The sequence below is a fragment of the Nematolebias whitei genome, chromosome 10 (genome assembly GCF_014905685.2).
Source record: "Nematolebias whitei isolate Nwh7 chromosome 10, NemWhi1, whole genome shotgun sequence".
Lineage (NCBI taxonomy): Eukaryota > Metazoa > Chordata > Actinopteri > Cyprinodontiformes > Rivulidae > Nematolebias > Nematolebias whitei.
Window position 1 is genome coordinate 1,415,432 of NC_056507.1, and position 13,878 is coordinate 1,429,309.

A 13,878-nucleotide genomic window follows, 5' to 3' on the forward strand; every position below is an offset into this window, starting at 1 on the left:
TATATATATATATATATATATATATATATATATATATATATACACATCTATATATATATATATGTATATACTGTATATATGTGTATATATATGTATATACTATATATGTGTATATATATATGTATATACTGTATATATATATATATATATATGTATATACTATACATGTGTATATATATATGTATATACTGTATATATATATATATATATATAGTGTACAGTACACACACACACACACACCTGGAACAGCATTTATCTCTGTGGTTCTGCTGCACCTCAGAGCAAACAGAAAGGAACAGGATCTGTAACGGGGAGTGTGGTCACTCCAGTTACATGAGGCTGCTCCAAATTACACACACCCACATAACACACACACACACACACACACACACACATAACACACACATAACACACACAATATGTTTTGTTCCGTCAAGATAAAGATGTCATCTGATTCCTTCTTCTAAAAAACAAAACCATGTGCTGTGAGCCAAACCTATCCCTCCCAACAGAACACACAAACACACACCTGGAGCACACACACACCTGGAGCACACACACACCTGGAGCACACACACCTGGAGCACACACACCTGGATGAGGCTGCAGTGAGTGTTGTGGTATGTGTGTAATTTACGGCGCTGGGCAAAGCGCTACATGATGCAGCTGAAGGTGACGACTGTTTTATCCTCTGTGTCGGGGCAGCCAGTAAAAAGCTGAAACAGTCAGGATTGTAAAAACTTTACCTCAGGTCCATGCCCCCCCCCCCCAACCACAAATGTCTTGTTTCCCAGCATCTTTCCTGCCGCTGCCTGAGCTTCACACTATCGTTGTGACAGCGAGCAGAATGGGCGACTTTCCGCTCGGGACAACAGCCGTCTCTCTGGAGGTAATAGTGGTGTAAATTACAGCTTATTGAATTAAGGAGGCGGGGGGGGGGGCTCTATAAACAGCGCTCTGTTATTCCCACAGAGGGCCAACTGAAATGGAGGGAAACTTCCAGGGCCACTTGGGGTCGGGACAACGTTTCGTTTCTTTCCCTGCCTCTGCGGCCCGTTCCATCAGCCTCGCCCTCTGGGACCAACATGGAAGTGAAACGCATGAAAAGCTGACGGTTCGTTAAATCAGAGTAAGAATGAGACGAGTGTCGCTCCTGCAGAGGCGCTGAGACATGTGGTACATGAGGTGGAACAAGATTATGTTCACAGGGTCCCAGTTACATCCCACAATAAAATGAAAAACAGTAACAAGATCTAAGACATGAACCAAGAAAAACACTAACAGTACAAAACAATACGACCAAGAAGTGAGGGTGATACTGCAGTCACTCTGGTTAACAAGAAGGGTCTCTACAGCAAGTCCTCCTCCATCTTACTCTGTCCTCACTCTGTCCTCTGTGTCCTCTGTCCTCACTCTGTCCCCTGTGTCCTCTGTCCTCACTCTGTCCTCTGTGTCCTCACTCTGTCCTGTGTCCTCTATCCTCCCTCTGTCCTCTGTGTTCTCTATCCTCACTCTGTCCTCTCTGTCCTCTGTCCTCACTCCAACTACCTTCATGTCTAACTGCATCCAACCTGTGCTGTACCTCTGATGATCTCATTCCAGATCTTCTCCATCCTTGTCTCTCCTAAGAAGAACCTCAACATCTTCATTTCTGACACTTCCAGTTCTGTCTCCTGTCTTTTTGTCCATGTCTCTGTCTCCAGACCAGACAACATAGCTGGTCTCACCACTGTCTTGTAAACTTTTCCTTTGACCTTTGCTGACACCTTTTGTCACAAATCACTCCTGAAACTTTTCTCCATCACTCCATCCTGCCTGGACTCTCTTCTTCACCTCTTCTCCACACTCCCCATGTTCCTGGACAGTGGACCCCAAGTCCTTGAAGTCCTGCACCTTTGTGACCTCTGCTCCTTGTAGCCTCACTGTTCCACCTCCTCCCTCTCATTCACACACATGGACTCTGTCTTACTACGGCTGACTTTCATTCCTCTTCTTTCAGGTGCATACCTCCACCTCTCCAAGTTCTCTTCCACCTGCTCCCTGTTCTCACCACAGATCATGATGTCATCTGCAAACATTGTAGTCCACGGGGATTCCTGCCTGACCTCATCTGTTAGCAACAAGTTTAAAATTAGATCATTTAAAATAGATTAAAAAATAGTTTTAATAATTTAACTTACGCAACTGATTGAAGTAAAAACTAAAAATTGCCACTTTGCTCGCCCACGGAACGTCTGGATGAGGAGGAGCCGGGCTCGATGGTAGAAAACAGCAACAGCTGCACCGGACCGGCACAGTAGAAATGCCGAGCGAGGGGACGTGTCAACGAAGCCTGCCACTCACCATTAACGTGCCGTTCAGCTTGTAACCCCCCCCGAGCAGCTGTCGAGCCTTTCTTCCAGGCCTCTGTCTGTTTTTTTCTTTTCGTGCATGTTTTTTAATTCTTGTGTTTCAAAAACGCGTGAGATACTTCAGCTTTTACTTCATGTGTTCATTCCATTTGTCATAGTATTTTTTTTCTTTTTTCTGATGCATGAAGGCATCAGGACTCGGCAGCTGCAGACCCCCCCCCCCCCCCCCCCTGGTGTTTTGTTGTCGGAGCAGATGAGTAAAAAAGTTAACTTTCTTTAAACTGGAACACTGACTCAGAGATATGAGGCATGTTTTCACACCAAGCAAAGGTAAATTATTAATAATTAATAAATATTAGGCGTGCAAAACATCACTATCATAATAATCCAAAATAACTTTATGCAAACAAATACATATTTGATAATCAGGCCCCCACTCACAGGCACATGGACTGTGAGCATCAGCACGTAAGGATTTATATTCAGTAATATCACAGCTGTACTTTTACTAACATCGTTCTATACGCACCACTGGAATGACTGGAATCAAACGAAGACGTTCAACGTCCATTCATCTTGAATATGATTGATTACAGCTGATTTGGTCAAACATTGAAATAAATGTTTTCTTACAGAGCATGTGTTGAGGGTGACTCCGCTACAAACAATACATTTTAGCTCCGTTTGTGGAACACGGACGGAGTTGTGTCCAGTTTTGTGTTAGCGAGCGGTTTGTCAAAGTCTGCTGCAGCTGAGAGATGTGAAAAGTTTTCAAGATTAATTTTTTCAAGTTTCTCTGGACTGGAATTGAACAAAGAGTTCAAGCAAACTTTAATCATCTTGGTGCAAGATATTAAAGTGGGGAGGAGTTGTACTGTGTTAAAAAAGTTATTATTTTGCTTATCCGAGGCGGCAGAGTGACGGGTCCTGACGAGTCCACCACCAGGTACAGTGGAGGAGCCAGGGGGTGGCCAGTGGTGGCCTTGCCCACCATAAATTAATCTTCAGCCACCCCAATCATTTGAGGAAACTGTACTTTTCATCAATATAAAAACGAAACAGTTCCCTCAAATTACTGATGTGGTGAGTTTACATACACGCATGACGCTGGCCGTGTTGGCCTTGGATTTCAACTCGACTTTCTTTTGCCTGGATGCAGCCACACACCAAAACAGGAGAAAGCACCTCACTTAATTTTTCACATTAACATGCGCACAACATGCATGGACGATCGGACAGAGGGTATTTTCAGTTCCCCTTTATGGCTCTGCGACGGGCGAGGCATCAAAGGTTGATTGGCTAAGGTGGCCATCTTAAACTGAATTGACTCCAAAAGTTATTTAGTTGTAGATTTACATGTTTTACAAGTTTTAGCCCAGTGTGTGCAGAATCCATTGAGTTCATGCTATTTGCACACAGACCACAAAACATTTTAACTGTAGATCTATTAGGGCTCAGAGGACATGACGGGGATCAGATCCACTAACAACACAACAAGTTTTAGCTCCAACAGTAAAGTGAAGGGGCGTCACACCCTATTAGCAACTTGTAGAGGCAGATTTGTCAGGTTCTGGATGTGTAGAGGTACCGGCTAATGCATGATTAGGTCAAAGGAATTCAAGCTTATTTCGTCCTGATAGGCTGACAGGGAGCTGCATTTGTGGGATAGTAGACTTGATCGTGCACTTTCTCTGGAGGCTAACCGAGACAGTGCAAATAGAAGCAAACTGTGCAAACAGAAAGATCCTGGTGTCGAGTCACAGTTTCTCCCAACCTCCAACTGACTCGGTGTTGTTGTCTCTGTCTGGCTGCTTTCACGTCTGACACATTTCCATGAACAGTGGAAGTGACAGAAGGGGAAAGTGTTTCAGGTTTGTTTTTTACACCAAACCAGGGAAACAAAGACTTCCTTACCTGTATGTGGCGTCCGTCTGCTGTTCCGAGGTATGCCACGGTGCGCCCATGCACTGGAACCACGGTGATTGAAGTTACCAAGGTGTTCATCAAGTCTTTGTGCCAGAACTCCAACCTCTGGACAGTGTTGGACAACTCAAGGCGGTACATGCCCTCCTTCCCCTCATGGATCCCTTCATGGGGGTCACAGTCGTCCGAGGAAGTCTGTAATGAAACACAGGCGACAGAGGAGTTTTTCTTCCTGTTGTGGTTTCAGATAGAACAATGACATCAGCCAACAAATGTCAGGTCATGTAGAAGATTAAAACACATTCTCTATGAAGAAATCTTTGGCTTATATCTAGAATGAGCAGAAGAAACGGCTGATGACCAGGAGCGTCAGAAAATAAGAGCGACAGCGACTGAGATTGTATTTCTTTGTTCAAATGAAGCCTCCTGAAACTGACTTGCCACAAAATATCACGTTGAACTATCTCCTTTCATATCTGACCTAATGGAGGAGGGTTAAGAGCCAAACCTGCTAAGCCCCCCTCGGCTCCTCTTTCAACAGGCCGAGCTCGTAATGGAGGTCTCGGCGTGGTGGTACCTCAAGGGCACGACTGTGCTTTGTTGGATAGCAAGGTTCAGGACTGCAAAACTTCATGGGAAGCAGCGAGTAGACTTTCATATTGTTTTGCATTTCGTGAACTGCTTTTTCACTCTCCAACTGGGAAACCCAAGTCCCCCTCCTTTTTCTGAGCATCTGTTTCCTCACATACATTAAGGACCCAAACCTCTCTGCAGCGCTTGTCTTCAGACTTTAAAAGCTGCTGGGTTGTGAACATTGTTGTGTCTGGAGCCTCTGGAGCATACAGTAAAAGCACAGCGTTGGATCCAGGCTCTTTCTCTGTATCAGTACCCCCGAGCCTTCACGCCCCTCTTCCCCTTCTCTTACTGTCCAGCTTTGCTCTCGCTGCTTCAGCTCTTTTTGTAAGTTTAGTCATGGTCTGCCGTTCTGGCCGCAGGTTTCATTAATCATTAACGACCCAGAAGGTGGCAGGCCTCTTGTGGCTCTTTAGGTCCTTGACCTGTCTGCTTGACCAGGCCTCAACTTTCTGTTGTTTTCTCAGCTCCAGTGGATGATGACCTCTTCACCGGAGTCAGGAGACAAGAGGACAGAGTTGAACGATCAAGAAAAATTCCTTTTTTGAAAAAGAAATTACTGTTTCAAACGGTTGAACCCTCCACAAACACAATGCCTTTCTGCCCAGTTCATGACGCCATTCTTTGTGGTTTGTGTGAACCTCGTTTAATCGTTTGTCTCGGCAGGCTTTGAAGACGACAAAAACAATAGTGATGCAATTTATCAGGGAAGTTGCAATTTCTTTCTTCTGGGTGACGTCACCAACAGGACTCTTAAATGAGGCGAGCTGAAGAATGCAGAGAACCCCGGCTCACTGAAAGGGCCAAAGAAGCAAACCTTGGTTCAAATGTCTTCACATGTCTTCAAATGTCTTCAGAGGCTGCAGTTTAAGACACAGTCCAACTCAGGCAAGACAGGAAGGAAACTGAGAGCTGGCAGAAGGTTTGGATCCACTGATGCCAAATGCACAGCTGGTAGTGATGAGGCCAGCTGAAATGCATTGAATTATTTTGCTCCAGAGAGAAAAAACTTACAACCAGATAAGATGACAGTCTGGGACTGAAACGTATTAAGAGTTGGAATAAAAACGGACACGTAGAAAAGCAGAACATCTCTTCTTTGAACACAAACGTAGGGTACCCAGAAGAAGCCATTTATAATGTATCAGTTTACCTGAAGGAAATATTAAAAAACAATACGACAAAACACCTGTTTGAACATTTGAAGCAGAGCAGCCAGCACGGAGCACAAAGAAAACGTATGGGAATCAGCCAACTTATCTGCGACTGCACCGGCGCAAACATTACACCACACGGATCAGAAAACAGGCCTCAGGCCGCTGAATATTTTCAGAGCAAACAAACAGGACTTTGGTGTGTTTGCTGAAGCGCAGCGGCCCGATGGGACGGCAAACTGAAAAGTCTAGGCAGCATTCCTCTGCCTCTACCGAGCTGCTCCGCAGGATCAAGGCAATGAAACTGAACAGTGGAAAAGCTGTTTTGATAAGTTTCGTTTGAAGCTCTGCTGATGTTATCCATGGCTGTTTCTTGGCACGGGGACAGTTTTAGAGAGCATCGCAACGCCACCAGCCACTGAGGCAAACAGACTGTGCAAGAAAGGGAAGTCTCTCACAATGTCTGACGAAGAATTAAATATATTCATTAAAGAAAGAAGAACTACAGTTAGAATGACCAGACATGAACAGAAAATGTCATTAGATTTCCCTAATTAAACATTATTATAGTTTTTATTAGGTAGGGGTGTGACAGTAACCTTAAGTAACAGCTTGTGTTTTGGTGTCATTGTTGGTTTAGGTTCAGTCCAACAGGAAAAAGAAAGAATCCTAATTTTAAATGACAGAGATCACTTTTTTTTAAGAAATCTATACAAAAATGTGTTTGTTGCTGTGAACTTGGGGTAAAACATGATTCAAAATAAAAGGCAATATAAAACTAAAAATATCTCATAAGGAGAAAAAAATAGACCCCAAAGGCAGCAGGTACAGTGAAAACAGAAGTGGGCCAAGAGTCAAGCCCTGAGAACCCCCACACGAAAGAGGCACTGAAGTGGATAAAACATTTCCATCGTTAACACAAAAGATTCTGTCCCTCAAGTAGGAAATAAAATGTTAAACACTCTCACCTGGCTTCTTAGCTAGGTGAGCCACAGCCACAGATGGTGCTTCCTTAAAGCCTGGTGATGTATTCAGTAGCATTTATTAGAAACCACATGGCGTTTCAAAGCATGCAAATTATGATCATAAAAGATTTCCATCCACATCTCACTCTCTGCTGCTGCCGGGGATCACCAGGAAAGTTCTTTTTTCCCACAGAGCTGTCTGAAATAAACAGGCAGGTCTACAAGCTCCGGTTGTTCGTTTGAACGGACTGTTCTAGGAGTGCTTTAGACAGAATCTTGCTCTACTCTTCCACTGTCACGGCATTTGTGCTCTAGCTGCAAGTGATCTTCCGTGACCAAAGCTAGTATTTTACCAGACCACAACTGTTGGGAACTAGTTGGAAACAAAATTTTGAGAAAATCTTAACCTTTTCTTCTGGTATCCCATGTTTGCACAAACTCTTGGCAAACCTTAGACCAGAATCTGCAGCAGATCCTCAGTTGTTTTCAGACATTTTGGAAACTCCTCTGACACCATTCACACCAGTTCATTCATTCAACCTTTAGTTATACAGATTAATCACACCGAGCCTCGGAGACTCATTTACAAGTGAGATCTGTTTTAGACAGACAACCGGACAAAAGTATGGAAAAGAGAAAACACGAGGGGAGGTAAAAAAATCATATCTCGAAACTGCCTTGGCCGGGGCAAAGTGTGAGAGTTGGAAAAAAAAAAGACCTCTCAGTTGCCACTAGCTTAACATGTTCTTCATGTTTTTGCACACACTGAACACTGATGTCTTTACTGTGATGATGTGGGACGAATATGTGCACCAATATGCCACAGTCTTAAATAACAAACTGAGCTGTAACCTGAGCCATGACAGGGTTATACACCTTGTTTGTGTGACCTTCTGTATGTGACACTTCGTTCACCCAGCACTCATCACTGTTAGGGTTACTGTGGTGAATAAATAATACAAGTTGCAGCTTTCTAACAGAGGATGGTATCAGCAGCCTAAAGGGCTCTGCACACTCCATCTGAAGCTGAGAAATCAGCTCTTATTGACGTAGCTCTGTGACTGAAATTGCACCGTTTTGTTCTCAGAGTAGCGTCGTCTGCCCCTTCTCGACACAAGGCCGGGCTGAGCCTTTCCTGACAGGAGTATGTGGATGTGATGTACACATATTATAGTAAATAAGTACATGCTATGTGGTGTCATCATTATACGTTTCCATACAACGATGAATTTAGTTCTCTGCATTACACCCAGGTGGAGCAGTGGGCAGCTATGTAGGCACCCGGGGAGCAATTAGGGATTGGGCATCTTGCTCAGAGACATCACGACATGTGGGCATGGCTGGGAGTCAAACTGTGACGTTCTGGTCCCATGACGGCTGCTCTGCCTCTACCCCATCTCAGCCTCACTACTACTTGTACCACTGTAGTGGTATGTACTGCATGTAGTACTACATGTAGTACTGTACATTTTGCAGTGGTTCCCCTACACAAGCAGGAAAACAAACCTGTGTTGTGATGCATATTGTAGGGGGAGAGGTTTCCCAGCAGGAGTTCAGCCCCGTGTGTCTCGTGGACTGAACGTCCCGCAACCACGCGACTGTGAGTCGACTGTTCATCTTCGAATGAGTAACGACCTTCATTTATTTATTTATTAACCTGTATTTAACCTTGAGCTATTTGATGGACTTTTCCCTGGTGAGAATTGAGACACAAAAGGCAAATTGAACTGGAATTTGTTCAATAAATAAACCGTTACAATAGAAAATGTTAAAGACTCACCAAAACTGCACTGGCATTCATTTTGCCTACTTTTCAATGGTGCACGGCGTTTAGTTTCAGTTGTTTGTCTGCCAGAAGTTACAGCTAGACTTTAGTCATCATCAAAGCATCTTGTTTCAAAGTTAAATGTTTCAGTTTTTCTAAAAAGGTTAAATCTGGTCCTCTGGATATTCAAAAAACAAAACAAAACAAAAAAATGTAGAAATGTTTTGTCTCTCATCCTGAGGACTTCCTCAGTCTGAGGTGCTGTATTCAGCTCAGTCTCTTAAATAGCACCTTCTCAGAGTGGATCAACCGTTTGCTGCTGACAACCAAAACCAGCTGATCACATGCTCAAGAAGGACCATCAGCCTAACAATGGATCATTAGCACGCTGTACATGGAGGAGGTAGAAAAGAGAGCCTTGACGTCCTTTTCAGGGACACCACCAAGTCATTGGTTCAGGTATGTTGACGACACCTGGGTTAAAATTAAATCTCAGGAAGTCCAACATTTTACTGACCACATCAACTCTGTGGATAAATACATCAAGTTCACACGAGAAGATGTAAAAAATGGCAGGTTGGCTTTCTTGGACTGTGAGGTCTCAGTCTCTGATAGAGGACATTTGCAAACTGAGGTGTACCGCAAACCCACCCACACAGACCAGTATTTGCAGTTTGACTCCCATCACCCTTTGGAGCACAAGTTAGGAGTCATCAGGACTCTGTACCACAGAGCAGACAGCGTCCCCACTAGCTCAGGAGCCAGGCAGAAGGAGAAATCCCACACAAGACAGGCTCTAGAGCAATGTGGATATCCTAACTGGGCCTTCCTGAAAGCAGAGAAGAAACCCAAACACGACTGGTTTGAGCAGCTGGTTTTGGTTGTCAGCAGCAAACTGGTTGATCCACTCTGAGAAGGTGCTATTTAAGAGACTGAGCTGAATACAGCACCTCAGACTGAGGAAGTCCTTCGGATGAGAGACGAAACGTTTCTACATTTTTTTGTTTTGTTTTGTTTTGTTTTTTGAATGTCCAGCGGACCAGATTGAACTTTTTTAGATTTTTCTACCTGGATTATTGAGCATGCATCAGGATGTTTCATTTTTCACTCATCTCTTGGAAGATTGATGGTGTTAGCGAACGCTCCTGATGTTCTACATCTTTCAGACTTGTTTTGTAGCCATAGAACAGGCACATGGGGCACATTTGGGAAATACAGTACTCTTCTTGCCCCATACTTAACCAGCAGCTATTGTCCCCAAGACAACAGCGCCACGGTAGGATTTCAATGTGGGGCTCACGGTGCCAGCGGCGCTGCTTGGGAGAGTCAACAGGGAGGTGAAAGGTGATCCTCGGAGCTTAATGTCATTTTCGTACTCTCGCTCCGGCCCCTGGGCCCCGAGTGAATAAACACACCAAGGCCTGAATCTAAACTATGGACTGGGTTACCGGCAAAAGTGCTTTTTGAAACACACACACTGTCAGTGCAGGGCAAAAATAGGATAAAGGCAGACTCGCTAATGTACAACAATACATAAAGTGTTGTGGAAGCTTATCCCCGAGCTAAACAACCCAGAGTGTCTCTGGAGCCGCTCAGCTGGCTGTCTCAGAGGATAACACACCTCTGACCCGTGGACGGTTGGACCCCCGCAGCAGAGAGGGTTGGTTGTTGGCAGGGTGTGTAGATATGCATAATGTAGAGAATGTGCAACACTAAAGAATGTGAATGCACGTGTGTGTGTGCACGTGTGTGTGTTGTTGTGATGCTGAAACACCAGGATGCACGAGATTCTGCAACCTGACCCCGAGCTTGTGACAGTCCTGAGATGTGTGTGTGTGTTGGGGGGGGGGGGGGGGGTGTTCACATCCCTCGAGTGTTTGGGACAATTAGAAATGTTGACAATAAGGCGAGGACAGAGTCTGGTGCTCACAGTGCAGCTGGCTTTAGCCTGGAGCCCCCCCCCCCTCCCCCCAGAAAGGACCATAACTTTGTTCTTCAAGTGTAAGGTGGTGGAATGTGTCCTCACACACAAAATGAGTCAGTGCGTGTGTTTAACCTTAACATTAACGTGAGGACTGTCACAGTGCTGCCACAGAGAGGGCCCAGTGAGACCCCCCCCCCCCAACAAACCTCCAGATGAGGCCTTTAATCAGATGCCTGAACACTTTCAGCTGACTCCATCCAGCGGAGTCTTGTTGTGAAAATGCACAAGCGTTTTATTTTTGAAGCTGCTCATCCTGCTACTGACACACAGAAGAACCTCTGAAGGAGAACAGTTCATGCTGTCACAAGTTGTTCATCCTTCATTTCATTAGAAGAACCGGGTCAGATGGCAGGAAGGTTTTTCAACTCTTTTCTAACAAGTGACTTCCTGTGAGACAAACTCCACGTTCTCATGTGCAACAGGAAGAAGGGCATGCTCTTGTTCAGTCCAGATACTGAAAACAAAAAAAATCTCATTGTTTCATGAAAATAGTCGAGTCTGTCAGCGCCCTCTGGACCTCCCCCAGCCTCCAGCTAACCCGGAGTTGAATTTTCCTCCTCATCCTTCACCAATTCTTCCTCACTGAACCACCTTCCTCTCCTGTTTTCTGCTTCCTCTCCACACGAACACACAACCGTCTGAAACCAGCTGATGTGTGTGATTGTCTGAAGGTTTCTACCACAAAGGAACAATGCAGCGTCCAGCCTTTCACCTCGTGAGTCTAACACATGTTCACGTTCAGCAGCAGGCCGCACTTCATGCGAGACAGAGGGAGAGGACTCTTCACCTCTGCCTCCTCGCCTCTGACAAAAAGGAGTTTTTGTGATTCAGAACGAGGCAAAGAGTGAAGGACGGCTGAGCAGGAGGTGAAAACACAGCCCAGCTGCTCTTTAACGTCTTTTAAACGCCACCGCAGATCACGTCACTTTAGTCTCGAGGCAAATTCACTCTTCAGCTGTGCTGTCCTCTTCATCACGCAACAGCTTTTAGAAACCGTCAGGATCCACTGTCAGGATCCACTGTCAGGATCTACTGTAAAGATCCACTGTCAGGATCCACCATCAGGATCTACATCATGATCCACTGACATGATCCACTGGCAGGATCTACTGACAATATCCACTGACATCAATTGACATGATCCACTGGTATAATACACAGGTAGGATCTACTGTCAGAATTCACTGACAGATCCACTGACAGGATCTACTGACAGGATCCACTGGCATGATCCACAGGCAGGATTCACTATCAAGATCTACTGTCAGGATCCACTGACATGATCCACAGTTAAGCTCCACTTTCAGGATCTACTGACAGGATCCACTGCACTGACATGAGCCACAGTCAAGCTCCACTGTTAGGATCTACTGACAGGATCCACTGACATGAACCACAGTCAGGATCTACTGTCAGGATCCACCATCAGGATCTACATCATGATCCACTGACATGATCCACTGTCAGGATCCACTGACAAGATCCACTGGCATGATCCATTGGCACGATCCACTGGTATAATACACTGGCAGGATCTACTGCCAGAATCCACTGGCAGGATCTACTGACATGAACCACAATCAGGATCCACTGTCAGGATCCACCATCATAATCTACGTCATGATCCACTGGCAGGATCTACTGACAGGATCCACTGACATGATCCACAGGCAGGATCCGCTGGCAGACTTGTACAAAAGTTGCTCTGCACATGTGGCCAGTTTTAGTAAACGATTTCTTGCCGCTCATGAGATCACGAGAAGTGTTGTGGGCCGTGACGTGAGCACCCGGGAGACGAGGCTAAATGATTTGGTGGCATGAAGCTCGTTAGCCTGTAAAACCCATAAATTATCTGCAGCATTGTTTAAGCGTTCAAAGCTTGTGGAAAAAAGTAGCGGCTTATAGACCGGAAATTACGTCAGTTTTAGAGATGAGTGTTTTTCTGGACTGGAAGTGAACAGAGAACCTAAATGTTTTTGATGCAAGAGGGCAGGAGTTACACTGTGGAGAACGGAGGGAGGCTTTACTTATTTATTTATTTTAGCCTTTCTGAAGTGGCTGAGTGATGGATCCTGGATGGAGAGTGGTTTATCCACCACCAGGAGCAGTGGAGGAGCTTGGGGGGGTCAAATGAATGAGGTGACTAGTTTAAATATATTTGTTGGTGGCCATGTTGTATTTTGAGGTGATGGATGGAATGAAAGAACAAATGTAGCGTCTCAAAACATGTGACCACAGCTCAGATCTCCAGGGTACAAAGAAATCATCATGGTCTATTTTACAGAACTAATGAAGTCACATTGATCTCTGATCTGACAGCTGCTGCTGGTGGTGGTGGTGGTGTGTGTGTGTGTGTGTGTGTGTGGGGGGGGGGGGGGGGTCATGCTGCTTTTCTTTCATGTGCTCCTAATTACAGAGAACGTCCAGAGGAGGAAGACTCAGAGCTGAGGCTGCTTTGGGGACTCATCTGTACTCATGACTGTTAGCATTGGAGTCAGCATTTTGCATTGATCAGTGCAGTCAGGGAGGGGGTAAGAGCAGTCAGGGAAGGGTAAGAGCAGTCAGGGAGGGGTAAGAGCAGTCAGGGAGGGGGTAAGAGCAGTCAGGGAGGGGTAAGAGCAGTCAGGGAGGGGTAAGAGCAGTCAGGGAGGGGGTAAGAGCAGCTGTGGTGCTCAGGCGAGCAGCTTCACTGAAAACGTCCAGATGATTGATTGCTCTTCATGCTAAGAAGATGTGTCTTCATCTTTGAGTGGGCTTCTGCACAGAATATGTGAAATACATTTTGTGTGTGTGGCAGTGGTTCACAGCTCTTCAGCCACTTCTCTCTTCCTCTCCAGTTCCTCCTTTTCAGCAGCCTACAATAATCAAACCCATCCATCGGTGCAGAACCCGGGCTGTCTTCACAACGACCGGACTGCAAGAAATAACTGGCAACAAAGAGGTCACCAAGAACATCTGCAAACTCTGCAGGAGCATTTTACTTTAAAATTATTATTATTACCTGTTCTGTTTCAGAATTTGTATTTTTATAACATTACGACTGGGCTCAAACCAAGACCCATCCATCCATCCATCCATCCATCCATCCATCCATCCATCCATC

The 13,878-nt window shown here is 45.2% G+C and overlaps 1 protein-coding gene across 1 annotated transcript in view; it reads right to left on the reverse strand.

Annotated features, from left to right (window-relative positions):
• The window catches only part of met (MET proto-oncogene, receptor tyrosine kinase), a 108,186-nt gene that overhangs the window by 58,409 nt on the left and 35,899 nt on the right, over positions 1 to 13,878 (reverse strand). The window contains exon 3 of the mRNA XM_037683062.1: positions 4,266 to 4,469. Coding sequence (XP_037538990.1) covers positions 4,266 to 4,469 — 204 coding nt within the window. The remainder of the gene's footprint in view (positions 1 to 4,265; positions 4,470 to 13,878) is intronic.